The sequence below is a fragment of the Hypanus sabinus genome, chromosome 5, assembly GCF_030144855.1.
Source record: "Hypanus sabinus isolate sHypSab1 chromosome 5, sHypSab1.hap1, whole genome shotgun sequence".
In the NCBI taxonomy this organism is placed as follows: domain Eukaryota; kingdom Metazoa; phylum Chordata; class Chondrichthyes; order Myliobatiformes; family Dasyatidae; genus Hypanus; species Hypanus sabinus.
Genome location: NC_082710.1, coordinates 884958 through 909809, shown reverse-complemented (window position 1 = coordinate 909809; position 24852 = coordinate 884958). Strand labels below are relative to the sequence as shown.

The 24852-nt window shown below is 42.9% G+C and overlaps 1 protein-coding gene across 1 annotated transcript in view; it reads left to right on the top strand.

The window, feature by feature from the left end:
- The window catches only part of LOC132393879 (UDP-glucuronosyltransferase 2A1-like), an 89186-nt gene extending 73070 nt beyond the window's left edge, over positions 1-16116 (top strand). The window contains 2 exon segments of the mRNA XM_059969285.1: positions 1779-1998; positions 13419-16116. Of these exon segments, the coding sequence (XP_059825268.1) occupies positions 1779-1998; positions 13419-13701 (503 nt within the window). The 3' untranslated portion in view covers positions 13702-16116.
- Positions 16117-24852: the final 8736 nt, after the last annotated feature.

Below are 24852 nucleotides of genomic sequence, written 5' to 3'. Positions count from 1 at the left end.
TGTGTGTGTGTGTGTGTGTGTGTGTGTGTGTGTGTGTGTGTCTTTATTTATTTATTTATTTATGTGGGATAGCAGTAGAGACAGGCTATCTGGAACGCTCTGTCAGGGGTGGGTATTAGAAGCAGACTTATTCTCAGTGCTTAGGACACGTCTGGATGAGTTAATTGCCAAGTGCTGGAAAATGGGATTAATACAGATGGGTGTCCATGGGTCAGATTGGATGTGATGGACTGGGAGCAGATGGGTCTCCAAGGGTCAGACTGGATGTAGTGAGCTTCATGGTTCAATGACTCAAACAGTCCCTTTTGCTATGGTGTAATAAATGTCTCATTAGCAAATGAACTTAACACCTTGCAAGGTATACAATGGCATTCTGTTATGTGTGATGAGAAAACCAGCTGGAGATGGGGTCCAGAGTTGACCCCCCTGTGAACTATGCTGCTAACGAGAGAGAGAGATGAAGAGGGGGGAGGCATCCTGTTGCAGATGAGAGAGAGAGAGAGAGAGAAGGATTAAAATGGATGATTTAGTATTATGGCTTCTTCGCTAATTGTTCACTTTAACGGCAAGGACATTTGGCCTGTTTGTGTGGATCTCTGCTGACACAGCAGAGTGATACCAGGTGCCTGCTAAGACAGGAGGGAGTGGCCAGTTTGATGGACATGGAGTTGATGGATGGCTGGTACCCCGGCTGGGGAGATAAAAGATGGGTCTGCTGAGACACCGGCAGACACGCCACGAGACACTGCAAGAGTGTTGTGCACCCACAGGAAGGTGGGGGCTTGGAGGACCGAGTCAGGAGATCGGTCACAGAGCTCACAGTGTGATGGCAGGACAGGTGGGGGCTTGTATGTGTGTCCACTCACACCAGAGTGACGAGTCCACCATGGAAGAACGGTCTAGCCGAGAACGGAGGGGTCATAACCGAATGACCACATCAGTACAACGGAACAAGAAGACAACGGAAGGTTTGCCTGCTGCAGCAGCTCACATCTTGCTCACTCTCTCTCTCTCTCTCCAACGTCACAAGAGCAATTACCTCGACTTAAACTGAACTGAACTGAACCTTGCATTATCTTAAGACTATTCATTTACCCCTAGACTTTGATAGAGCTTGGTTTTGATTCTTAGTTCTACCCTTCTGTATTTATCATTGCTAAACTGGTTTATATGAATATTTGCATTTTTGATACTATATTACTTAGTTTACTAATAAACACCTTTAGTTACAGTTCCACCAGACTCCAATATTCCATTTCTGCTGGTTTGGTAACCCGGTCACAGGGTACGTGACAATACCATAATGAGTATGTGGTCTTGTAGTTTTGTTGCTGGACCACCAAGTATAGCTCGGAACCATTGATCCAGAATGAACAGATTGATCACGCCACGATAACTGGGGAATTCAAATTTACTCCGAGTGATTAAATTTTTAAAATCCAGAATTTGAAAATATACAGTCTAAGTTATAATTATTCCCAGCACTATAGTTGTTGTAAAATTTCAACAGGTCCATGTGGGGAGGGGGATTTGCCTTCTTCCTCAGACAGGTCTGTATGTTACATCAGATTCAACATCACAAACGTTAACTCTCATTGAAGTTCAGGATTAATTAGAGATGGACAGTAACTCCTGGCAATGCTGGTAACGTCTACACTCATGAACAAATAAATACCACAAGTGTTTTTTTATAATAATGAACACCATCCAATCAGTAGCCTATCAGATCGGAAGTTATGGGGTTCAATTCGTGGTCTTTATTTTCTATGCTTTTCCAGGGCATCCCAAGACCAGAGCTTTCATCACTCATGGTGGTACCAACGGGATATACGAAGCTATCTATCATGGCGTACCCCTGGTTGGTATTCCTCTGTTTGCCGATCAGCCTGATAACTTGGCTCACATGAAAGTAAAGGGGATTGCTGTGGTCCTTAATTTTGCCACATTACGTGCACAGGATTTGGTTGATGCTCTTAACGCTGTGATCAATGGAACAAGGTAAGAATAAAACACTGCGAGGAAGCACATTAAACATTATTGTAGAATATGGTGCATTGGCCTACCTGACAGAAAACTCTGCAAGGACCTGAGACACACACTCAACACTTCTGAAAGTGCTTCTTCCCCTCTGCCATCAGACTGCTGAACAGACAATGAACCCATGAACACTACCTTGGTAATTTTCTCCCTCTTTCTGCACTACTTATTTTTCATGTTTTGTTCTACAACATTGAATCACAGTGGATTTAATTTGTTTTTTTTATACTGATCAATAGAACAGACTCATGTCAAAGAGAAAATTTCTACAAATTGTTCTAAATTTATTACAATTATTAAACACAAAATAATTAATTGCATAATTACCCCTTTCAAGTCAGTATTTATTAGATGCACCTGTGGTAGCAATTAGAGCCTTGAGTCTGTGTGGATAGGTCTCTATCACTTTTGCACATCTGGATTCTGCAATTTCTAGTCTAGACACAAATTCTCAACTGGATTGAGGTCTGGGCTCTGACTTGGCCACTCCAGGACATTGACTTTGTTGTTTTTAAGACATTCCTATGTAGCTTTGGCTTTATCTTTGGGGTCATTGTCTTGCTGGAAAACAAATCTTCTCCCAAATTGCAGTTCTCCTGCAGACTGCATCAGGTTTTCCTCCAGGATTTCCCTGTGTTTTGCTGCATTCATTTTGCCCTTGACCTTCACAAGCCTTCCATGGCCTGCTGCAGTGAAGCATCCCCACAGCATGATGCAGCCACCAAAATGCTTCATGGTAGGGATGGTATGTTTTTGATGATGTGTTTGGCTTACGACAAACATAACATTTAGTCTGATGGCTAAAAGGCTCAATTTTGGTTACATCAGGCCATAGAATGTTCTTCCAGCTGACTTCAGAGTCTCCCACATGCCATCTGGAAAACTCTAGCCAAGATTTCATGCAAGTTTTTTCAACAGTGGCTTTCTCTTTGCCACTCTCCTATAAAGCTGTGACTGGTGAAGCACCCAGGCAACAGTTGTTGTATGCACAGTTTCTTCCTTCTCAGCCACAGAAGCTTGTAACTCCTCCAGAGTTGTCATAGGTCTCTTGGTGGCCTCCCTCACTAGTTCCCTTCTTGCATGGTCACTCAGTTTTTGAAGATGGCCTGCTCTAGGCAGACTTACAGCTGTGCTGTATTCTTTCCATTTCTTGATGATTGACTTAACTGTACTCCAAAGGATATTCAGTGACTTGAAAATTTTCTTGTATTGATCCCCTCACTTGTGTTTTTCAATAACCTTTTCACAGAGTTGCTTGGAGTGTTCTTTTGTCTTCATGGTGTAGTTTTTGCCAGGATACTGACTCACCAGCAGTTGGATCCTTCCTCTCACCCCTCCCCATCCACTCTCCCCACTCTCACATCTCCACCTCTCCTTCCACTACCCCCTTTCCTCTACCCCTTTCTTTTATTCCTCTCCCTTCCTCTATTCCCCCCCCCCCCCGCCTTCCTCTCCCCACTCTCCTCCCCACCAACTGGACTGGAGTGTGGTGTAGAGAGCTGGGAAATAAAACCCTCACTAGTTCTTTATCAATTGGAAACTAAATTACCCCCAAAAGCCTGATAGATTGTCAATAATGAAAGAAAATATTGTGAATTAAATTAAATTTTAATTCATAAAGTTTTTAAGTGAAAACTATCAATCCCAAAGCTAGCATTTGCTTTCTTTCAACCTGTATGCTTCACATTGTAGAAGAGTGTGTTCAACTCATTTATAATGATGACAAAACTGACTCACCCCAGAATGATGTTTTACAACAAGAAACATGGAATAATTAAGTTTAAGAACCCATGGTACTACAGAAAAGTTACTAAGATAGAACATTGGCTGATTTGTAGGAGGCAGCAAGTGGGAATAAAAAGATGCTTTTCTGATTGGCTGCCAGTGACTAGTGGTGTTCCACAGGGGTTGGTGTTGGAACCACTTCTTTTTATACTGTATATCAATGATGATGGAATAGATGGCTTTGTTGCCATATTTGCAGATGATATGAAGATTGGTGGAGGGGCAAGTAGTGTTAAGGAAACAGGTAGGATGCAGAAGGACTTAAAGCAGATTAGGAGAATGGGCAAGAAAGTGGCAAATGAAATACAATGTTGGAAAATGCATGGTCATGCACTTTGGTAATAGAAATTAATGTGCAGACTATTTTCTAAATGGGGAGAAAATCCAAAAATCTGAGATGCAAAGGGACTTGGGAGTCCATATGCCGAACACCCTGAAGGTTAACTAGCTGGTAGAGGATGGCAAATGCAATATTAGCATTCATTTCAAAACTGATTGAATACAAGAGCAAGGATGTGATGCTGAAGTTTTATCAGGCACTGGTGAGGTCTCACCTTTAGTATTGTGAACAGTTTTGGACTCCTCATTTAAGAAAAGATGTGCTGGCATTGGAGAGGGCTCAGAGGTGGTTCACAGGAATGAAAGGGTTATCATATGAGGAACATAAGGGTCAGTACTTGCTTGAATTTAGAAGGATAAGGGGGTATCTCATTGAAATCTTTGGAACGTTGAAAGGCCTAGAGATGGAGTAGATGTGGAAAGGGTGTTTCCTGTGGTGAGGGAGTCTCAGACAAGAGGACACAGTCTCAAGATAGAGGGGCATCCATTTTAAAAAGATGTAGAGGAATTTCTTTAGTCAGAGCCTGGTGGATTTGTGGAATTTGTTACCACTGGCAGCTGTGGAGGCCAGGTCATTGAGTGTATTTAAGGCAGAGCTTGATCGGTTCTTGATTGGACACAGCATCAAAGGTTACGGGGAGAAAGCTAGGGAACAGGGTTGAGGAGAGGAAAAAGAACAGCTATGACTGAATGGTAGAGCAGACTTGATGGGCCAAATGAGCTAATTCTGCTCCTATGTCTTGTGGTCTATAATTAAGCATAGTATGCCCAATTCTAAGTCAAGTCAATATAATTCCTTCCCATCTTGTTTTACCCCTTTCTGTCATCAATCCTACAGTTTTATGTATTCTGTAAAGGTGTACATGACCTATCAGCAGCGTCAACAGAGCTCTACCAAGAGGTATTTCTCACAGGTTGGCGGCAGTAGTTTAAAAAGGGACATTCGAGGGTGTTTGTCCACTGAACATGGCCTATCAGCAGCATCAACAGAGCTCTACGAACTAAATAAAAGTACAAAAGGGATAAGCGGAGCAGCCATTGTTGGGAGGAGGCAAGTGGTGAGAGTAGAAATGCCAGGCTTTGGCTCAAAGGAGGCTTCAGCTCAGAAGAGGTGTCGGTTCTGTGTAAAGCATTTGTGTTTTTTCCCCTCGCTTACTGTGCCATTTAAATGGCTGTGGTATGCTCTTTGTGCCAGATGTTGGAGAACTGGGAGACCCAGAGTCTCCTGGGGAACTACATCTTGTGAGGTGTGTCTGGCTACAGCTCCTCAAAGATCACATTAGGGATCTGGAGCAGTAAGTGGATGACCTTCAGCTTGTATGAGAGAGCAAGGATATAATGGATCACAGTTACAGGGAAGTAGTCACCCCCAAGTTGCAGGAGGCGAGTAGCTGGGTGACTGTCAGGAGAAATGGAAATAGGCAGTGAGAGCAGAGCACCCCTGTGGCCATTCCCCTCAAAAACAAGTCTATCACTTTGGATACTTTTGTGAGGAATGAACTCCCGAAAAAATACCATGACAACCGGGTTACTGGCACTAACCATGGGTCCGTGGTGCAGAAGGGAAAGAGAGAGAAGAAGGGAGCAGTAGAGATAGGGGACTCAATAGTGAAGGGAACAGACAAGAGATTCTGTGGATGTGAACAGGACACTAGGATTGTATGTTGCCTCCCAGGTGTCAGGGTCAGGGATGTCTGACTGCGTACACAACATTTTGGAGGGGGTAGGGGAGCAGTCGGATATCTTGGTACATATTGGTACCAATGACACAGGAAGGAAAAGCAATGAGGTCCCAAAAAGAGAATTTAGAAAGCTAGGTAGAAAGCTCTCTAGGGTAGTAATTTCTGGACTGCTACCTGTGCCACTCACCAGTGAGGGTAGAAACAGGATGATTTGGCAGATAAATGCGTGGCTGAGAAGCTGGTGCGGGGGCAGGGCTTCAGGTTCTTGGATAATTGGGATCTCTTCTGGGGGAGGTGTGACCTGGTCAAAAGTGGCATATTGCACCTGGACCTGAGGCAGACCAATATTCTTGTGGGCAGGTTTGTTAGAGCTTTTGAGGAAGGTTTAAACTAACTTGGCAAGGAAGTGGGAACCGGAGTGAAGGGACTCAGGATAGGACAGATGGTAAAAAAGTAAAGATAGGGTGCAGTCAGACTATCAGAAAGGATAGGCAGGTGATGGGAATCAGTTGCAGCCAAAAGGCTGAGTATCAAATCATTAGGGATGCAGAATCAGAAAGGATAGCAAATACAGTACTCAAGGTGTTGTATCTAAATGCACATAGTATAAGAAATAAGGAGGATGATCTTGTTGCAATATTACAGATTGCCGGGTATGATGTTGTGGCTGTCACTGTATCATAGCTGAAAGGTAGTGGTGGTTGGGAACTGAATGTCCAAGGTTACACGTTATCTCAGAAGGATGGGAAGGTAGGCAGAAGGGGTGGTGTGGCTCTACTGCTAATGAATTGCATCAAATCGTAGAAAGATGTGACATAGGATCGGAAGATGTTGAATTCTTGTGGGTTGAGTTAAGGAACTACAAGGGTAAAAGGACATTGATGGCAGTCATATGCAGGCCTCTCAATGGCAGCTGGGAGGTTGACCACAAGTTATAACAGGAAATTGAGAAGGCAAGTCAAAAGGGCAATGTTATGGTAGACAAGGGAGATTTTAATAAGCAGGTCGGTTGGGAAAATCAGGTTGGTAATGGATTTCAAGAGAGCGAGTTTGTTGAATGCCTGAGTTTTTTAGAGCAGTTTGTCTTTGAGCCTACTTGGGGATCAGCTGTACTGGATTGGCTATTATGCAATGAACCGGAGGTGATTCGGGAGCTTAAGGTACAAGAACCCTTAGGAACCACTGATCAAATTGAAATTTGTTAGGGAGAAAGTAAAGTCTGATTTACCAGTATTTCAGTGGAGTAAGGCAAATTACACTGGTATGAGAGACAAGTTGGCCAAAGTAAATTGGAAGGAGCTGCTGGCAGGGATGTCAGCAGAGCATCAATGGCATGCGTTTCTTGGAAAAATGAGGAAGGTGAAGGACATGTGTATTTTAATAATGAAGAAATACTCAAATGGTAAAATAGTACAACTGTGGCTGACAAGGAAGTCAAGGCTATTGTAAAAGCAAAAGAAAGGGCATACAACAAAGGAAAAATAAGGGGATTGGGAAGATTTTTAAAATCTACAGGAAGCAACTAAAAATCATTAGAAGGGAAAAGATGAAATATGAAAGCAAGCTAGTAAATAATATCAAAGTGGATAGTAAAAGTTTTTCCCAGTGTGTTAAAAATAAAAGAGAAATGAGAGTGGATATAGGACTGCTAGAAAATGAGGCAGGAGAAATAACAATGGGGGACAAGGAGATGGCCAATGAACTAGGTAAGTATTTTCATGTCTTCCACAGTGGAAGACACAAGCAGTATGCCTGATGTTGTAGTGTGTAAAGGAAGAGAAGTGCTTACAGTTACTGTTACAAGAGAGAAGGTGCTCAAAAAGCTGAAAGACCTAAAGGTACATAAGTTACCTGAACCACAGGAACTGTACCCTAGGGTTCTGAAAGAGATAGTGATAGAGATTGTGGTGGCATTAAAAATGATCTTTCAAAAATCATTGGACTCTGGCATGATGCCAGAGGACTGGAAAATTGCAAATGTTACTCCACTCTTTAAGAAAAGAAGAAGGCAGCAGGAAGGAAATTATAGACCAGTTAGCCTGACCTCACTGGTTGGGAAGATGTCAGAGTCAATTGTTAACTGCAAGGTGATGGAGTAGTTGGTGACACAGGACAAGACAGCACAAAGTCAGCATGGTTTCCTTCAGGGAAAATTTTGCCTGATGAACCTGTTGGAATTCGAGGAGGAAATTACAAGTAGGATAGAAAAAGGTGATGCAGTGGACGTTGTACTGTATATTTGGACTTACAGAAGATCTTTGATACAGTGCCACACATAAGGCTGCTTACCAAGTTAAGAACCCGTGGTATTAAAGGGAAGTTACTAATATAAAAGCATAGAAAACCTACAGCACAATACAGGCTCTTCAGCCCACAATGCTGTGACGAACATGAACTTACTTTAGAAATTACCTAGAAAGTTACCCTTAGCCCTCTATTTTTCTGACTCCGTGTACCTATCCAAGAGTCTCTTAAAAGACCCCATTGGATCCACCTCCACCACTGTCGCCAGCAGCCCATTCCATGCACTCACCACTCTCTGCGTAAAAAAAAAACTTACCCCTGACATCTCCTCTGTACCTACTCCCCAGCACCTTAAACTTATGTCCTCTTGTGGCAACCATTTCAGCCCTGGGAAAAAGCATCTGATTGTCCACACAATCAATACCTCTCATCATCTTGTACACCTCTATAAGGTCAACTCTCAACTTCCTTCACTCCAAGGAGAAAAGTGAACTCAACCTATTCTCATAAGGCATGCTCCCCGATCCAGGCAACATCCTTGTAAATCTCCTCTACACCTTTTCTATAGTTTTCACATCCTTCCTGTAGTGAGGTAACCAGACTGAGCACAGTATTCCAAGTAGGGTCTGAACAGGGTCCTATAGAGCTGCAACATTACCTCTCAGTTCTTGAACTGAATCCCACGATTGATGAAGACCACCGTACACCTTTTTAACGAAGCAGCTTTGAGTGTCCTCTGGACTCGGACCCCAAGATCCCTCTGATCCTCTGCACTGACAAGAGTCTTACCACTAATACGATATTCTGCCATCATATTTGATCTATCAAAATGAACCACATCACACTTATCTGGGTTGAATTCCATCTGCCACTTCTCAGCTCAGTTTTGCATCCTATCAATGTCCCACTGTAACCTCTGACAGCCCTCCACACTATCCACAACAGCCCCAACTTCTATGTCACCAGCAAATTTACTAACCCATCCCTCCACTCCTTCATCCAGGTCATTTATAAAAATCACGAAGAGAAGGGATTTATAATTTTCTAGATCTCTATCATTACCTAGTTTTTTGAACCTCTCGTAAGTTTTTCTTTTCTTCTTGACTATATTTTCAACAGCCTTTGTACACCATAGTTCCTGTACCCTACCATCCTTTCCTGTCTCATTGGAACGTACCTATGCAGATCTCCACACAAATAACCCCTGAACATTTGCCACATTTCTGCCGTACATTTCCCTGAGAACATCTGTCCCAATTTACATTTCCAAGTTCCTGCCTGATAGCCTCATATTTCCCCTTCCTTCAGTTAAATATTTTCCTAACTTGTCTGTTCCTATCCCTCTTCAATGCTAAGGTAAAGGACATAGGAATGTCCAAAATGCTTTCCCACTGAGAGACCTGACACCTAACCAGGTTTATTTCACAATACCAGATCATGTACAGTCTCTCCTTTTGTAGGCTTATCTACATATTGTGTCAGAAACCTTCCTGAACACACCTAACAAACTCCACCTCATCTAAACCCCTTGCTCTCAGGAGATGCCAATCTATATTGTGGAAATTATAATCTCCCATCATGACAACCCTGTTATTATTGGATCGTTCCAGAATCTGTCTCCCTATCTGCTCCTTGATGTCCCTGTTACTATTGAGTAGTCTATAAAAATCACCCAGTAGAGTTATTGACCACTTCCTGTTTCTAACTAACATCCACAGAGGCTCTTTAGACAACCCCTCCATGACTTCCTCCTTTTCTGTAGCCGTGACACTATCTCTGATCAGCAGTGCCACACCCCCACCTCTTTTGCTCCCCTTCCCCATCCTTTCTGAAACATCTAAAGCCTAGCACTCAAAGTCATCATTCCTGCCCCAGAGCCATCCAAGTCTCTGTAGTGGCCACAACATCATAGTTCCAAGTACTGATCCATGCTCTAAGCTCATCCGCTTTGTTCACAACACTCCTTGCATTAAAATAGACACATCTCAAACCATCACTCTGAGAGCATCCCTTCTCTATTACCTGTCCTCCTCGCACTATCTACAAGCTTTCTTTATTTGTGAGCTAACCGTCTCTTCAGTTCGGTTCCCACCCCCAAGCAATTCTAGTTTAAACTTTCCCCAAAAGTCTCAGCAAACTTCTCTGCCAGAATATTGGTCCCCTTTGGATTCAAGTGCAACCCGTCTTTTTTGTACAGGTCACCCCTGCCCCAAAAGGGGTCCCAATGATCCAGAAATCTGAACCCGTCCCCTGATCCAATCCCTCAGCCACATATTTATCCTCCACCTCACTCTATTCCTATACGCACTGTCGCATTGGCATAGGCAGTCATCCTGATATTACTACCCTTGTGGTCCTGCTTCTCAGTTTCTTTCCTAACTCCCTGCAGTCTGTTTTCAGGACCTCCTCCCATTTCCCACCTATGCCTTTGGTACCAATATGTACCATGACCTCTGGCTGTTCAGCTTCAAAACTTCAGGATATCATGGACGCGATCAGAAACATCCCAGATCTTGACACCTGGGTGGCAAACATGTTTTGAGCATTAGCTGATTGGTAGGAGGCAGTGAGTGGGAATAGAAAGATGCTTTTCTGGTTAGCTGCCAGTGACTAGTGATGTTCCCATGGGGTCGGTATTGGAACCACTTCCTTTTATGCTCTGTATAAATGATTTAGATGATGGAATAGATGGCTTTGTTGCTAAGTTTTCAGAGGATACCAGGATTAGTGGAGGGGCAGATAGTTTGAGTAAACAGGTAGGATGCAGAAGGATTTAGACAGATTAGGAGAATGGGCCAGAAAGTGGCAAATGAAATACAATGTTGGAAAATGCACGGTCATGCACTTTGTTAATAGAGATAAATGTGCGGACTATTTTCTAAACGGGGAGAAAATCTCAGAATCCGAGATGCAGAGGGACTTGGGAGCCCTTGTGTAGAACACCCTGAAGGTTAGCTTGCAGGTAGAGTCGGTGGTGAGGAATGCAAATGCAATGTTAGCATTCATTTCAAGAGGTCTCAAATACAAGAGCAGGGATGTGATGCTGAGACTCTATAAGGCACTGGTGACGCCTCACCTTGAGTAGTGCGAATAGTTTTGGGCCCCTCATCTTAGAAAAGATTTGCTGGCTTTGGAGAGGGTCCAGACAAGGTTCATCAGGATGATCCCAGGAATGGAAGATTTATCATACGAGGAACATTTGATGGTTCTAGGTCTCTACTGGCTGGAATTCAGAAGGATGAGGGGGGATCTCATTGAAACCTTTCAAATGTTGAAAGACTTAGATAGGGTAGATGTGGAAAGGATGTTTCCCATGGTGGGACAGTCTAGGAAAGAGGGCACAGCCTCAGAATTGAGGGGCATCCTTTCAAAACAGAGATGCAGAGAAATTTCTTTAGCCAAAGAGTGGTGAATTTGTGAAATTGTTGCCACATGCAGTTGTGGAGGCCAGGTCATTGGGTGTATTTAAGGCAGAGATTGATAGGACATGGCATCAAAGATTACAAGGAGAAGGCCAGGAACTGGGGTTGAGGAGGAGATTTAAAAAAAGGATCAGCCATGTTTGAATGGTGGAGCAGACTCAATGGACCAGATGGCCTCATTCTGCTCCTACGTCTTGTGGTCCTATGGTCTCCTCTTAAGCCCATACTCTCCTAATTCTTATCCCCACCAACCCCTTGGCTTCTGTTTTGCCAAGTGGAAGTCTATATCCACAGTTGAAGCAGTTGGCCCTTCCAGACACTGATGTATTTTCACTACAATCAGTTGAAACACCATGACTGTACACAGGTGTTCTGCATTTAACTAATTCTGTGACTTCTAAAACCAATTGGCAGCACCAGTGAAGAGTTGGTGCATCATATTAAAGAGGGTGAATTCTTATGCAATCAATTATTTTGTGTTTTATGTTTGTAATTAATTTACATCACCTTGTTGAAATTTATAGGTTTTATCATTATTTATTGCAATGTACTGCTGCCAGAACAACATATTTCATGACATATGCCAGTAATATTAAACCTGATTGTAATTCAGTATCAGGTTTAATATCACTGGCATATGTTGTGAAATTTGCTAACTTATCGGCAGTAATACATTGCAATTCATAAGCATGTAGAACAGAAAAATATAAGAAAATCAATTGTAGTAAGTGTATATATGTATATTAAATAGTTAATTTAAAAGTAGTGTAAAACAGAAATAGTATTAAAAAAGGTGAAGTAGTGTTCATGGGTTCATGATCCACTTAGGAATCAGGTGGCAGAAGGGAAGAAGCTGTTCCTGAATTGTTGAGTGTGTGTCTTCATGCTTCTGTGCCTCCAATATATATACACAGGTATCCTCTCATTTTCCTCACATTCATGTGCTTATCTAAATGTCTCCTAAATGCCCTAATCTATCTGTCTCAACTCCCACCACAGGCAGTTCATTACAGGTACTCACCATTCTATGTGTAAAAGAAATTGTGCCCCTTGCATCTCATTTGAAACTACCACCACTCACCTTAAATGTTGTCCTCTGGTATTAAACAATTTGACCCTGGGGTAGAAGATACAGTCTATCTATGTCTCTCATAATTTATAAACCTCTATCAAATTTCCCCTGAGTCTGCCAGTCCAAAAGAAAAAACCAAGTTTGTCCAATCTCTCATTATAGCACATGCCCTCTAATCCAGGCAGCATCCTGGTAAACCTCTTCTGCACCTTCTCCAAATCTTGACATCCTTCCTATACTGTGACAACCATTTTTGAAAGAATTATCTAATGCCAGATGCTGCCTAATTAGAGTTTCATAAAGCCACGACACAATTTCCTGACTTTTGAACTCAAATTAAAGTTAACCTTTCATTTATGCAGTTAAGGTATAATCATGATGAAGATTTGGCAAAGATCTTCCTTTACTGCAACATCTCCAACTTCATTTAATAACTGACTAGTATTACATTAAGTTGACTGGAGAAATACAGGCAATTGCATCACACTTTTGGGCTGTAATGAGGCATGATTTGGCTTTTTGAAAAGGTATTAGAAAGAAAGGAAGAACTTGATATTGCAGCAAGGAGCTCTTCTGAAATTTGAGTTAAAATATTGAACTTGTTTGTATCTGAGATGTAGTTTGCATTGAGTGCGGTCAGAGTAATTTGTTAACCTATACAAATATATTCAATTAAACTATCCAAAGGACTTTTACTCCTTTACAAACACAATTTCTTCTGCACTCTTTCAATCTTCTTGATGTCTTTACTGTAAAAAATTCAACTGCACACAATAATCCAAATTAAGCTTCAAAATAAAGAGAAAACAGAAAAATTATTTACTTTTATTCCCTTAGATACAAAGAAAATGCAATGAAGTTATCTAGAATTCATCATGACCAACAATTAACTCCATTGGAAAGGTCTGTGTACTGGATTGAGTTTGTAATGCGACATGGAGGAGCGAAGCATTTGCGGCCTGCAGCACATTCTCTGTCATGGTATCAATATCATTGCCTGGATGTGGTAGCATTGCTTGCTACCTGTTTAGCAGCATTCATATTCCTCCTCACAAAATGTTGTTTGTACTGCTGCAGAACCTGGAAACTTATGAAGGTACAGAAAAATAAAACTCAATAATGGTTAAAAATGCATAGAATCACACTGAACATTATAACATGATGATAATGTTGGAATTTCAATGATTATACTTTTAAACCATACTCTGAGAAAATTTATCAAGAAATGGAGAACTTGCATATCATAATTATGCTTATTACCAGTGTTTTGACTTGTACAATTGCCAAATTATGCAACATCAAGCTAAGCTTATTTTCATTAATAATTATTCTTGTGATCTGAGTCACTAACAAAGACTATTTCTGTTGGGGGATGTTTCTTAGCGTGGGTGAGTCTAGGACCAGAGAGCACAGCTTCAGAAGGACATCCACTTAGAACAGAGATGAGGAGGAATTTCTTTAGTCAAAGGGTGGTGAATCTGTGGAATATATTGCAACAGATAGCTGTAGAGGCCAAATCATTGAGTATATTTAAAGCAGAGATTGATAGGTTCTTGATTAACACTAGAACACTACAGCACAGTACAGGTCCTTCAGCCCTCAATGTTGTGCCAACCCATATATTCCTTACAAAAAGTACTAAAACCACACTACTCTGTAACCCTCTATTTTTCTTTCATCCATGTGCCTGTCCAAGAGGCTGTTAAATACCCCTAATGTTTTAGCCTCCACCAGCATCCCTGCCAAGTCAATCCAGGCACTTACAACCCTCTGTGTAAAAAAACTTACCCCTGATGTCTCCCCTAAACTTCCCTCCCTTAACTTTGTATATGTGTCCTCTGGTGTTTGCTATTCATGCTCTGGGAAACAGGTACCGGCTATCCACCCTATCTATGCCTCTCATAATCTTGTAGACCTCTATCAAGTCCCCTCTCATCCTTCCCCAGAAGAGATCCCAATAATCCAGAAATTTGAACCCCTGCCCCCTGCACCAACTCTTCAGCCACGCATTCATCTGCCATGACTTCCTATTCCTACCCTTTTTGTCTCGTCGCGCAGGCAGCAATCCCGACATTACCATCCTTGAGGTCCTGCTTTTGAACTTCTTTCCTAACTCCCTATATTGCTTCTTCAGGACTTCATCCCTGCTCCTATCTATGTCATTGGTCTCCACGTGGACCATGACATCTGCCTGCTCACCCTCTCTCCTGAGAATACCGAGAACCCGATCCGTGATATCGCGGACCCTGGCACCAGGGAGGCAATAGACCATCCAGGATTCTCGACCTCTCTCACAGAACCTTTTATCTGTTCCCCCTAACTATTGAATCCCCTATCACTGCTGCTTTCCTCTTTTCCCTCCTTCCTTTCTGAGCTGGTGCCAGAGATGTGACCACTACAACTTGTCCCTGGTAGGTCGTCCCCACCAACAGTATCCAAAACAGTATACCTATTATTGATGGGAATGGCCACGGGGTGCTCTGCTCTTTCTGTCTGTTTTCCTTCCCTCTCCTAATAGTCACCTGGTTACCTGTCTCCTGACTTATAGGTGTGACTGTCTCCCTGAATCTCTGATCTAGTACTGCCTCTGCCTCTTGAATGATCCAAATTAGTCATCAGAAACAATTGTGCTGTCCCTGACTTCCCACATCCTATAATCAGAGCACTGAGCTGCCCTATCTACTGCCTCCATTACCATCTCCTAAGTTAATTAAATTAATTAAAGAAACTTACCTGGCCTTACCTCACTGGGAGCAAGCTCGTCCTCCACCTCTTCTCGCCAAAGCCTCAAAGCTCCACTCCTTCACTGGCCCACTCACTCACTGGCCACTCAGCTTGAGCTACCCCTCTTATTTGTTTGAGCTTTTCAATTTTTAATTGCTCAATTAACTGCTTTCTGCTGAGTCTGAGCTATTTAAATTTTGATTGACTTGATTGCACAAGCCAACTGCCAAAACTGACAAAACCTCTCGAGCCAAAGCCTCAAAGCTCTATTCCTTCACTGGCCCACTCACTCACTGGTCGCTAGTCAGGGTGTCAAAGGTTACTGGGAGAAATCAGGAGAATGGTTTTGAGAGGGATAATTAATCAGCCACGATGGAATGGGCAAGCAGGCTCGGTGAGATAAATGGCCTAATCCTGTTCCTAACAGCTTAAGTTTTATGGTCGAAGATGTTTTGATCTCGAATCAAGGGTGAAACAGCTGTCATTTGGAAATCTTAAAGCAAGTCAACATGGTTTATGAATGGTTAATTATATTTGACATATTTGCTACAGCAACAATCAGTTTCAATAAAGGGGAATATGCTGATGGATTGTATGTAGATCTTCAGAAGGTATTTGATGAGGTGTCATGAAAGGCCTGTGTACAAGGTAAAATCTCATGGAACTAGTGAGGTAGTCTGATCATGGATTAACAATTGTTACTGCATAAAAGACAGATTTCAAATAAACAGATCTTTTCAGGCTAATTTGTAATTGGTTTATTATCATTATGTGAATATTCTGGAAGGAACAGGAAATGAAAGGAGATAAAAGGCAGAGAAGGATAATCCTATTTGCCAACTGAAGGTTTCTTTATGTTAAGCACAGTCCTTACCAATTATCACGTTTGGGTTTGCTGTATTATATAACATCAAGAGGATAGTTACTGATTACCAAATAAAAATATCATTGGGATTTTTACTTTGTGGGAAGCTACCACTACCAGCTGATGAGTGGAAAATGTTTGCATCAGAACGAGAGTCTGGATGTGCCCGTTTTTTGGCTGCACAACCAGCCTTATTTCAAATATGAACAGGGAATAGTCACTACAACTAACTCTTCTAGCTATATGCTTTATGGAGTTTTATTTTCTCTTTTTACATTGTTCAGTAGTTAGTCGGCAGCGTTAAAACTGTTTCTGACATCGAGCGGAACAACAAACAGTCTTCCTACAGTAGACCCAAAACATCCACTGTACTTTTTGCCTGGCCTGTTGAGTTCCTCCAGCACTTTGTGTGTGTTCCTACTTTAGAGAAGATTTAAATGAAGCCAATAGCACATATTTAGTACTACTTAGTTCTTGAGAAAACAACTAATAAAAGAAATATTCTTTCAAAGCTGATTGCTTTCTTTCTTCTGATTGTCATTACTTATTATGTAATATCAGCTAGAAATATTGGACTGGACACTTTCAGACACAATTACATTGACTTGGTTAGTATTCATTCAAGTTTAGAAGAACAAGATGTGATCTCATTGAAACTTACAAATTTCTGAGAAGGTTATACTGACAAATAGGAAGGATGATGTGTCAGAAATGATGGATCAGATAACAGGGCAAGAGATACTGGACTGAAGTTAAGAGAAGTTCCTTCACTCTGATGGGTGAACAACAGTAACTGTTATTACAGAAAGCTGCCAATGCTAAATTGGTAAATATATTTAAGAAGGAGTTAAAATTTCTAGATGCCAAAGATATTAGGGATATGGAAAGTGATCATAAGGTGTTGAGGGAGATTAAACTGTATTGACTCCCCAGCTGAGTGCATTTGGTGGCAGGAGAGGTGTTTCTCCAGGTTTGTCCCTAAACAGTCACCTACCATCCAGGCGCAACCACTTGAGAAACACATGCAAAATGCTGGAGGAGCTCAGCACATCAAGCAGGTCTGTGGAGGGAAATGAACTGTTGATGTTTCTGGCTGAAACCTTTCATCATGAGTCCTATCTGACTCAGATACTGTCTGTCCTGCTGAGTTCCTCCAGCATTTGTTTGTTGCTCAAAATTTTCTAGCGTATGCAGAATCTCTTGAGTTTTTGAGACACAGCCTCTTACCTCGGTGTGGCAGGATGGTTGGGCTAACTGCAGGTGGGGGCTGAATTAGCTTGGATGCAAGAAGCCTTGCTCAGCATACTACTAACTGACGTTCAGGCCATTGAAAACAAAGCTGATGAACCAAGAGCAACACTGACCTACCAGAGGGAACTGAGGGACTGCTGTGTGCTTTGCCTCACTGATATGTGGCTTACACCTGCTTTCCTTGACTATGCCATCCAACCTGAGAGTTTCTTAATTCACTGGATTGACTGTGCAATGTCCTCAGGCAAAGTTATAGACAGAGGGGCCTACTTCTTAATTAACACTTTGTGGCTCTAGGACATGTTGGTTCCTGCACATCCAGCTTAGGACATCCAATGGAAAAGGCAGAATATCCTGGTGGTGACCCTTTACAATTTGACTAACATTTTCATTCTCACATGTCTGTCTCTGGCCTCCTCCATGGCCATGATGAGGCCAAACTCAGGTTGAAAAAGCAACATCTCATATTCCATCTGGACAGCCTCCAGTCTGATGGCATGAACATCGATTACTCTAACCAGCTATTTTCTCTCTTCCCTTGTTCTCTTTTTCCATATCCCATTCTTGTTCCCCTCTCGCCCTTTCTCTTGTCCTCATCTGCCATCACCTCCCTCTGGGACCCCACCCCCTACCCATTTCTTCCCTTTCTTCCATGGTCCACTATTCTCTCCTATGAGAACATTCAACTTAGAAACTGGAAAAAGCACCAGATATCAAAGAGTCAGAAGTGGATGATTAATAAGAATTCAGACGGGAGATTCTGTGGACGTGAACAAGACACCCGAATGGTATGCTGCCTTCCAGGTGCCAGGGTCAAGGATGTCTCAGATTGCGTCCACAGCATTTTGGATTGAGAGGGAGAGCAGAAAGATGACTTGGTACATATTGGTACCAATGACACAGGAAGGAAAAGCAAAATGGTCCTGAAAAGAGAAGTTAGAGAGCTTGGCAGAAAGCTGAGAAGCAGGACCTCTGGGGTAGTAATTTATGGATTGCTGCCAGTGTCATGTGCCAGTGAGGGTAGAAACAAAATGATTTGGCAGATAAATGCATGGCTGAGAAGCTGGTGTAGGGGGCAGGGCTTCAGGTTCTGACCTGTACAAAAGGGACGGGTTGCACCTGAACCTGAAGGGGACAAATATTCTCGTGGGCAGGTTGGTTAGAGCTGCTGGGGAGGGTTTAAACTAATTTGGCAGGGGGGATGGGAACCAGAGTGAAGGAACTCTGGACAGGACAGATGATAAAAAAGTAAAGATAATGTGTAGTCAGACCATCAGGAAGGGAAGGCAGGTGATGGGATGTAATTGCAGCCAGTAGGGCAAGTTTCAGTGCATTAGGGATGCAGAATCAAAAAGGGAGCAAATACAGTACGTACTCAAAGTGTTATCTCTCAATGCATAGAATATAAGAAATAAGGTGGATGATCTTGTTGCACTATTATGGACTGTCAGATATGATGTTGTGGCCATCACTGAATTGTAGCTGAAGGATGGTTGTAGTTGGAAGCTGAATATCCAAGGTTGCAATTTGTATTGGAGATATAGGAAGGTAGGCAGAGTGCTGGCATGGCTCTGCTGGTAGAGAATGGCATCAATCAGTAGAAAGGTGTGGCATAGGATTGGAAGGTGTTGAATCCATAGAACCATAAAACATTACAGCGCAGAAACAGGCCTTTTGGCCCTTCTTGGCTGTACCAAACCATTTTTCTGCCTAGTCCCACTGACCTGCACCTGGGCCATATCCCTCCATACCCTTCTCATCCATATACCTGTCCAAGTATTTTTTAAATGTCAAAAGTGAGCCAGCATTCACCACTTCATCTTGCAGCAAATTCCACACTCCCACCACTCTGTGTGAAGAAGCCCCCACCCCCCCATGTTCCCTTTAAACTTTTTTCCCTTCACCCTTAACCCATGACCTCTTTTTTCCTCCCTGAGCCTCAGTGGAAAAAGCCTGCTTGCATTCACTATCTATACCCATCATAATTTTATACACCTCTATCAAATCACCCCTCATTCTCCTACGTGTACAATGTCCTGGGTATGTTACTCAAAATGGCCTCTTTGGTTTGTTACAAGTAGGAATGTTTCTTTGTCGGATAAGTGTTTCTCTAGCCGTTGTTTCACTTTAGAATGGCTGATATGGTAATTGTATTCATTTGTTAATCAATGGGGAATGTCACATTGTGTCTTGTGATGCTGGGAACTTGGGGGAGGGGTTTTCGCGGGTTTTTTGGGAGAGGCCGAGGAAGACACTGAAGAAGGTGGACGTGTGCTGGACTGCTCGTAAGACCACCAGGGTGGTCCCAGGTGCGACGGCCGGATGGGTCGATTGGTTCGTTGATTGAGCTCCAACGAGTGCACTAAACAGACTGAACTTTGATAAGTGACGCCTTTTGTTTTTTTTCCTTGTGTATATATATTGTATTGCTTACTACTCTTTTTAATTTTAGTAAACTCTTTAAAGTGTATTTCATAACGGTATTTGTTGTGGATTTGATACTGTTGGCGGGCTCGAGGCGTAAACTCGATTCTTACAGCACCTGTGTGTACGGGAGGTGGGTTGGAGAGTGGCTGGATCCCCTTTTTCCCCTAGACATATACCAGCCTGTTGGGTAAGGGTTACATACGCTCCAGGGAATAAAGTCCTAACCTATTCAACCTTTCTCTGTAACTCAGTTTCTCAAGTCCCAGCAACATCCTTGTAAACCTTCTCTGCACTCTTTCAACCGTAATATCTTTCCTGTAATTCGGTGACCAAAACTGTACACAATGCTCCAAATTCGGTCTCACCAATGTCTTATACAACCTCAACATTACATCCCAACTCCTATAGTCAATGCTCTGATTTATAAAGGCCAGCATACCAAAAGCTGTCTTCACCACCCTATCTACATGAGATTCCACCTTCAGGAACTATGCACCATTATTCCCAGATCACTCTGTTCTACTGCATTCCTCAATGCCCTACCATTTACCTTGTATGTCCTATTTTGATTAGTCCTACCAAAATGTAGCACCTCACACTGATCAGCATTAAACTCCATCTGCCATCTTTCAGTCCACTCTTCTAACTGGCCTAAATCTCTCTGCAAGCTTTAAAAACCTACTTCATTATCCACAACGCCACCTACCTTAGTATCATCTGCATACTTACTAATCCAATTTACCTCCCCATCATCCAGATCATTAATGTATATGACAAACATTGGACCCAGTACAGATCCCTGAGGCTCACCACTAGTCACCGGCCTCCAACCTGACAAACAGTTATCCACCACTACATTCTGGCATCTCCCATCCAGCCACTCTTGAATCCATTTTATTACTTCAATATTAATACCTAATGATTGAACCTTCTTAACTGACCTTCCACGTGGAACCTTGTCAAAGGCCTTACTGAAGTGCATATAGACAACATCAACTGCTTTACCCTCGTCAACTTTCCTAGGAACCTCTTCAAAAAGTTCAACAAGATTTGTCAAATATGACCTTCCATGCACAAATCCATGTTGACTGTTCCTAATCAGACCCTGTCTGTCCAGATAATTATATATATACCATCTTTAAGAATACTTTCCATTAATTTACCCGCAACTGATGTCAAACTTACAGGCCGATAATTGCTAGGTTTACTCTTAGAACCCTTTTTAAACAATGAAACCACATGAGCAATATGGCAATCCTCTGACGCCATCCCCGTTTCTAATGACATTTGAAATATTTCTACACTAACTTCCCTCAATGTCCTAGGGAATATCCTGTCAGGACCCAGAGACTTATCTACTTTTATATTCTTTAAAAGATCCAGTACTTCCTCTTCTTTCCATAACTACGAACTTGTTTCCCTTACCTTAAACAACTCAATATCCTTCTCCTTCGTGAATACCGAAGAAAAGGAATTGTTCATAATCTCCCCCATTTCTTTTGGCTCCACACATAGCTGTCCACTCTGATTCTCAAAGGGACCAATTTTATCCCTCAGTATCCTTTTGCTATTAATATAACTGTAGAAACCCTTTGGATTTATTTTCACCTTACTTGCCAAAACAACCTCTGATCTTCTTTTAGCTTTTCTAATTTTGTTATGGTCCGGTCCGGAGCCGGTATTCCTGGTCTTGATCCAGTCCATGGACTCTGGACTCTGGGTCTTGTAGCCATCCCTCCTTTCACCCTTGAGCCCAATTAGTCACACCTGTGGATCATTGTGGCTTCTTGGGGCTCAAGGAGGTGCACCTGATGCCCAACGGCTGGCGGTGTATCTAGGGGACTCTGGGACTGAATGGAGTTGGGGGGTTGTCCTGCCTATCCTGGTCGCCCTGGCTTGGAGTTCTCCTTGTTAAAGACAAGTTCTTTGAGTAAGTTTGGCTGTCACCCTGGACCTAGTTCCCTTCCTATCCCTTGCCTCTGTTGGGCCCTGCCTGAACTCTGGGATCCTGCCTTGCCTGAACTCTAAGACTCTCCTGGAACCCCAGAATCACCTTGGACATCACGTCCCTTGCACACACCATGGTCACCACATCTTGTCTATCATTTAGTTGTTCCCATCCTGCCCCTAGTACTTCAGTGCCTGTGTCCTGCACTTGGGTCCAACCTCCTGTCCCCTTATGACAAATTTCTTTCTTAAGATTCTTTATATTCCTCAAGCACCTCATTTACTCCATGCTGACTGTATTTATTGTAGATATCTTTTTTTTCTGAACCAAGTTTCCAATATCATTTGAAAACCACGGCTGTCTCAAACTTTTAACCTTTCTGTCATAAGCCGGGTGTTGAATCAGGACCCACCTGCAGGACACAGACACTAGAGTCCCAGAAACAGGATGAGATGGAACCCAAGGACGGGACAGGATGCAGTCTAGGCAGGGGAAGCAGGACCAGGACGAGGGACTGGGAACAAGGAGCTGATAGTGGACTCCGAGCCCAAGACTGGACAAGGACCCAGAACCTGGGTCTTGCCTCAGGCTCAGACCCCAAACCCAGGCACAGACTAGGAGGGCCGAGATGGCCTGTTTTCATGCTGTGATTGTTATATGGTTATATGATGAGGCTTGGCTAGGGACTTGGGGCTTTGAAGTTTGGCTTGAGGCTTGGGGCAAGGCTTGAGGCTGGAGCCTGCAGGCTTGGGGCAAGGCTTGAGGCTGGAGCTAGAGGCAGACTAGAAACTGTACATTAATATGGAGCCAGGACTTACTTTCCAACAAGCCAGGACTCATCTTTAATAGGACACTGACATGAGACAGGACAGTACACAAACAGAGCCAGGACTTACGCACTGACAAGCCAGGACTCATCTATAACTCCACACCAAGATGGGGCAGGACCATCCATCAGGTAACAGTAGAACAGCCTGACTTACCTGACAGAGGCAAAGACAAGACAGATTTCCCCCGCAGGGCAACGGCAGAACAGCCTGACTTACCACACAGAGCTGAGGACAAGAGACAAACACCAAAGAACAATAGACTGTTCCATCTCTGCATCAGGGTTGCTCTGAGTAGCCATTACAGCCAGCAGCCTTGGCTGCCTACTGAAGCAACTGGATCCCCACCTAGCTCAGAGTGGCTGACAGCCAGCCAGCCTGGGAAACAGCTGAATCCCTACCACAATGACCACTCCAACTCTACCAGCAAGCCTCTAAGAAACCATGGTTCTCCAACACAGCCCCAAGGATGACAAGAGCCCATACCAGCCTTCCACCAGCCAACTGTGCCATGAGTATCTTGACAAGACAACACCCAACCACGCTCAATACCAGGGCCACTCATATTCCCAGTTCCAATATGAGCCTCATGTGTTTCTAGTTAAGTCCAACCACAGAAAGGGACCGCCGGAAAACCCGGAGTCCGGAGTCCATGGACCGGACCATGGACTTCGAACTGAACCACTGCACTTCCCTTTCAACCTAACAGGAAAATAAAAATTCCGTATCCTCAAAATTTTACCTTTAAATGACCTCCATTTCTCTATTACATCCTTCTCATAAAACAAATTGTCCCAATCCACTCCTTATAACTCCTCTTGCATCTCCTCAAAGTTAGCCTTTCTCCAATCAAAAATCTCAACTCTGGGTCCAGTCCTATCCTTCTCCATAATTATATTGAAACTAATAGCATTGTTATCACTGGACCCGAAGTGCTCCCCAACACATACCTCTGTCACTTGACCTATCTCATTCCCTAACAGGAGATCCAACACCTCCCCTTCTCTACTTGGTATCTCTATGTATTGCTGCAAAAAAACTATCCTGAACTCATTTTAAAACTCCAAACCATCCAGCCCTGTTACAGTATGGGCTTCCCAGTCTATAAGTGGAAAATTAAAATCTCCCACAATCACAACCCTGTACTTCTTGCAAATATCTGCTATCTGCTTACAAATTTGCTGCTCCAATTCTTGCTCCCCATTTGGTGATCTATAATATAGGGGTATAAGTGTTACCACACCTTTCCCATTCCTCAATTCCAACCAAATAGCCTCCCTAGTCAAGCCCTCTAATCTATCCTGCCAGACCACCACTGTAATATTTTCTCTGACAAGCAATGCAACACCTCCCCCTCTTGTCCCTCCGATTCTATCACACCTGAAGCAATGAAATCCAGAAATATTTAGTTGTCAATCACACCCCTCCTGCAATCATGTTTCACTAATAACTACATCATATTTCCAGATATCAATCCATGCTCTAAGCTCATCCACCTTTCTTACAATGCTCCTAGCATTAAAATAAATGCATTTAAGAAATTCTCCACCTATTACTCTCTGTTTATCACTAATGGTGCAAACAACTTTACTAACTTTTTTTTCTTCCTTCTCCCATACATCTGTTCCTACACTCTGGTTCTCTTCCCCCCTCATTTCTTGTTTAAATCCACTGGAGCCTCTCTAGCAAACCTACCTGCAAGAATATTTGTCCCCCTCTAGTTCAGATGTAAACCGTACCACCGGAACAGGTCCCACCTTCCCTGAAAAACTGCCCAATTATCTATAAATCTGAAGCCCTCCCTCCTGCACCATGTCTTCAGCCACATGTTGATCTGCGCTATCTTACTATTTCTAAACCCGCCTGCACGTGGCACTGGTAGCAATCTTGAAATTGCTATCCTGGAGGTCCTGTCCTTTAACTTGGCACCTAACTCCCTAAACTTACCTTTTAGGATCTCCTCACTCTTCCTACCCACTTCATTGGTCCCTACATGGACCAAAACAACCTTGTGGGTTGAGTTAAGAAACTGCAAGGGTAAAAGGACCCTGAGGCAGTTATATACAGGCCTCCCAACAGTAGCTGGGAGGTGAACCACAGATTACAATGGGAAATATAACGCATGTCAAAAAGGCAATGTTTTGATAGTCATGAGAGTCAACATGCAGATCGAGTGGGAAAATCAGGTTGGTAATGAATCTCGAGGGAAATGCCTACAAGATGGCTTTT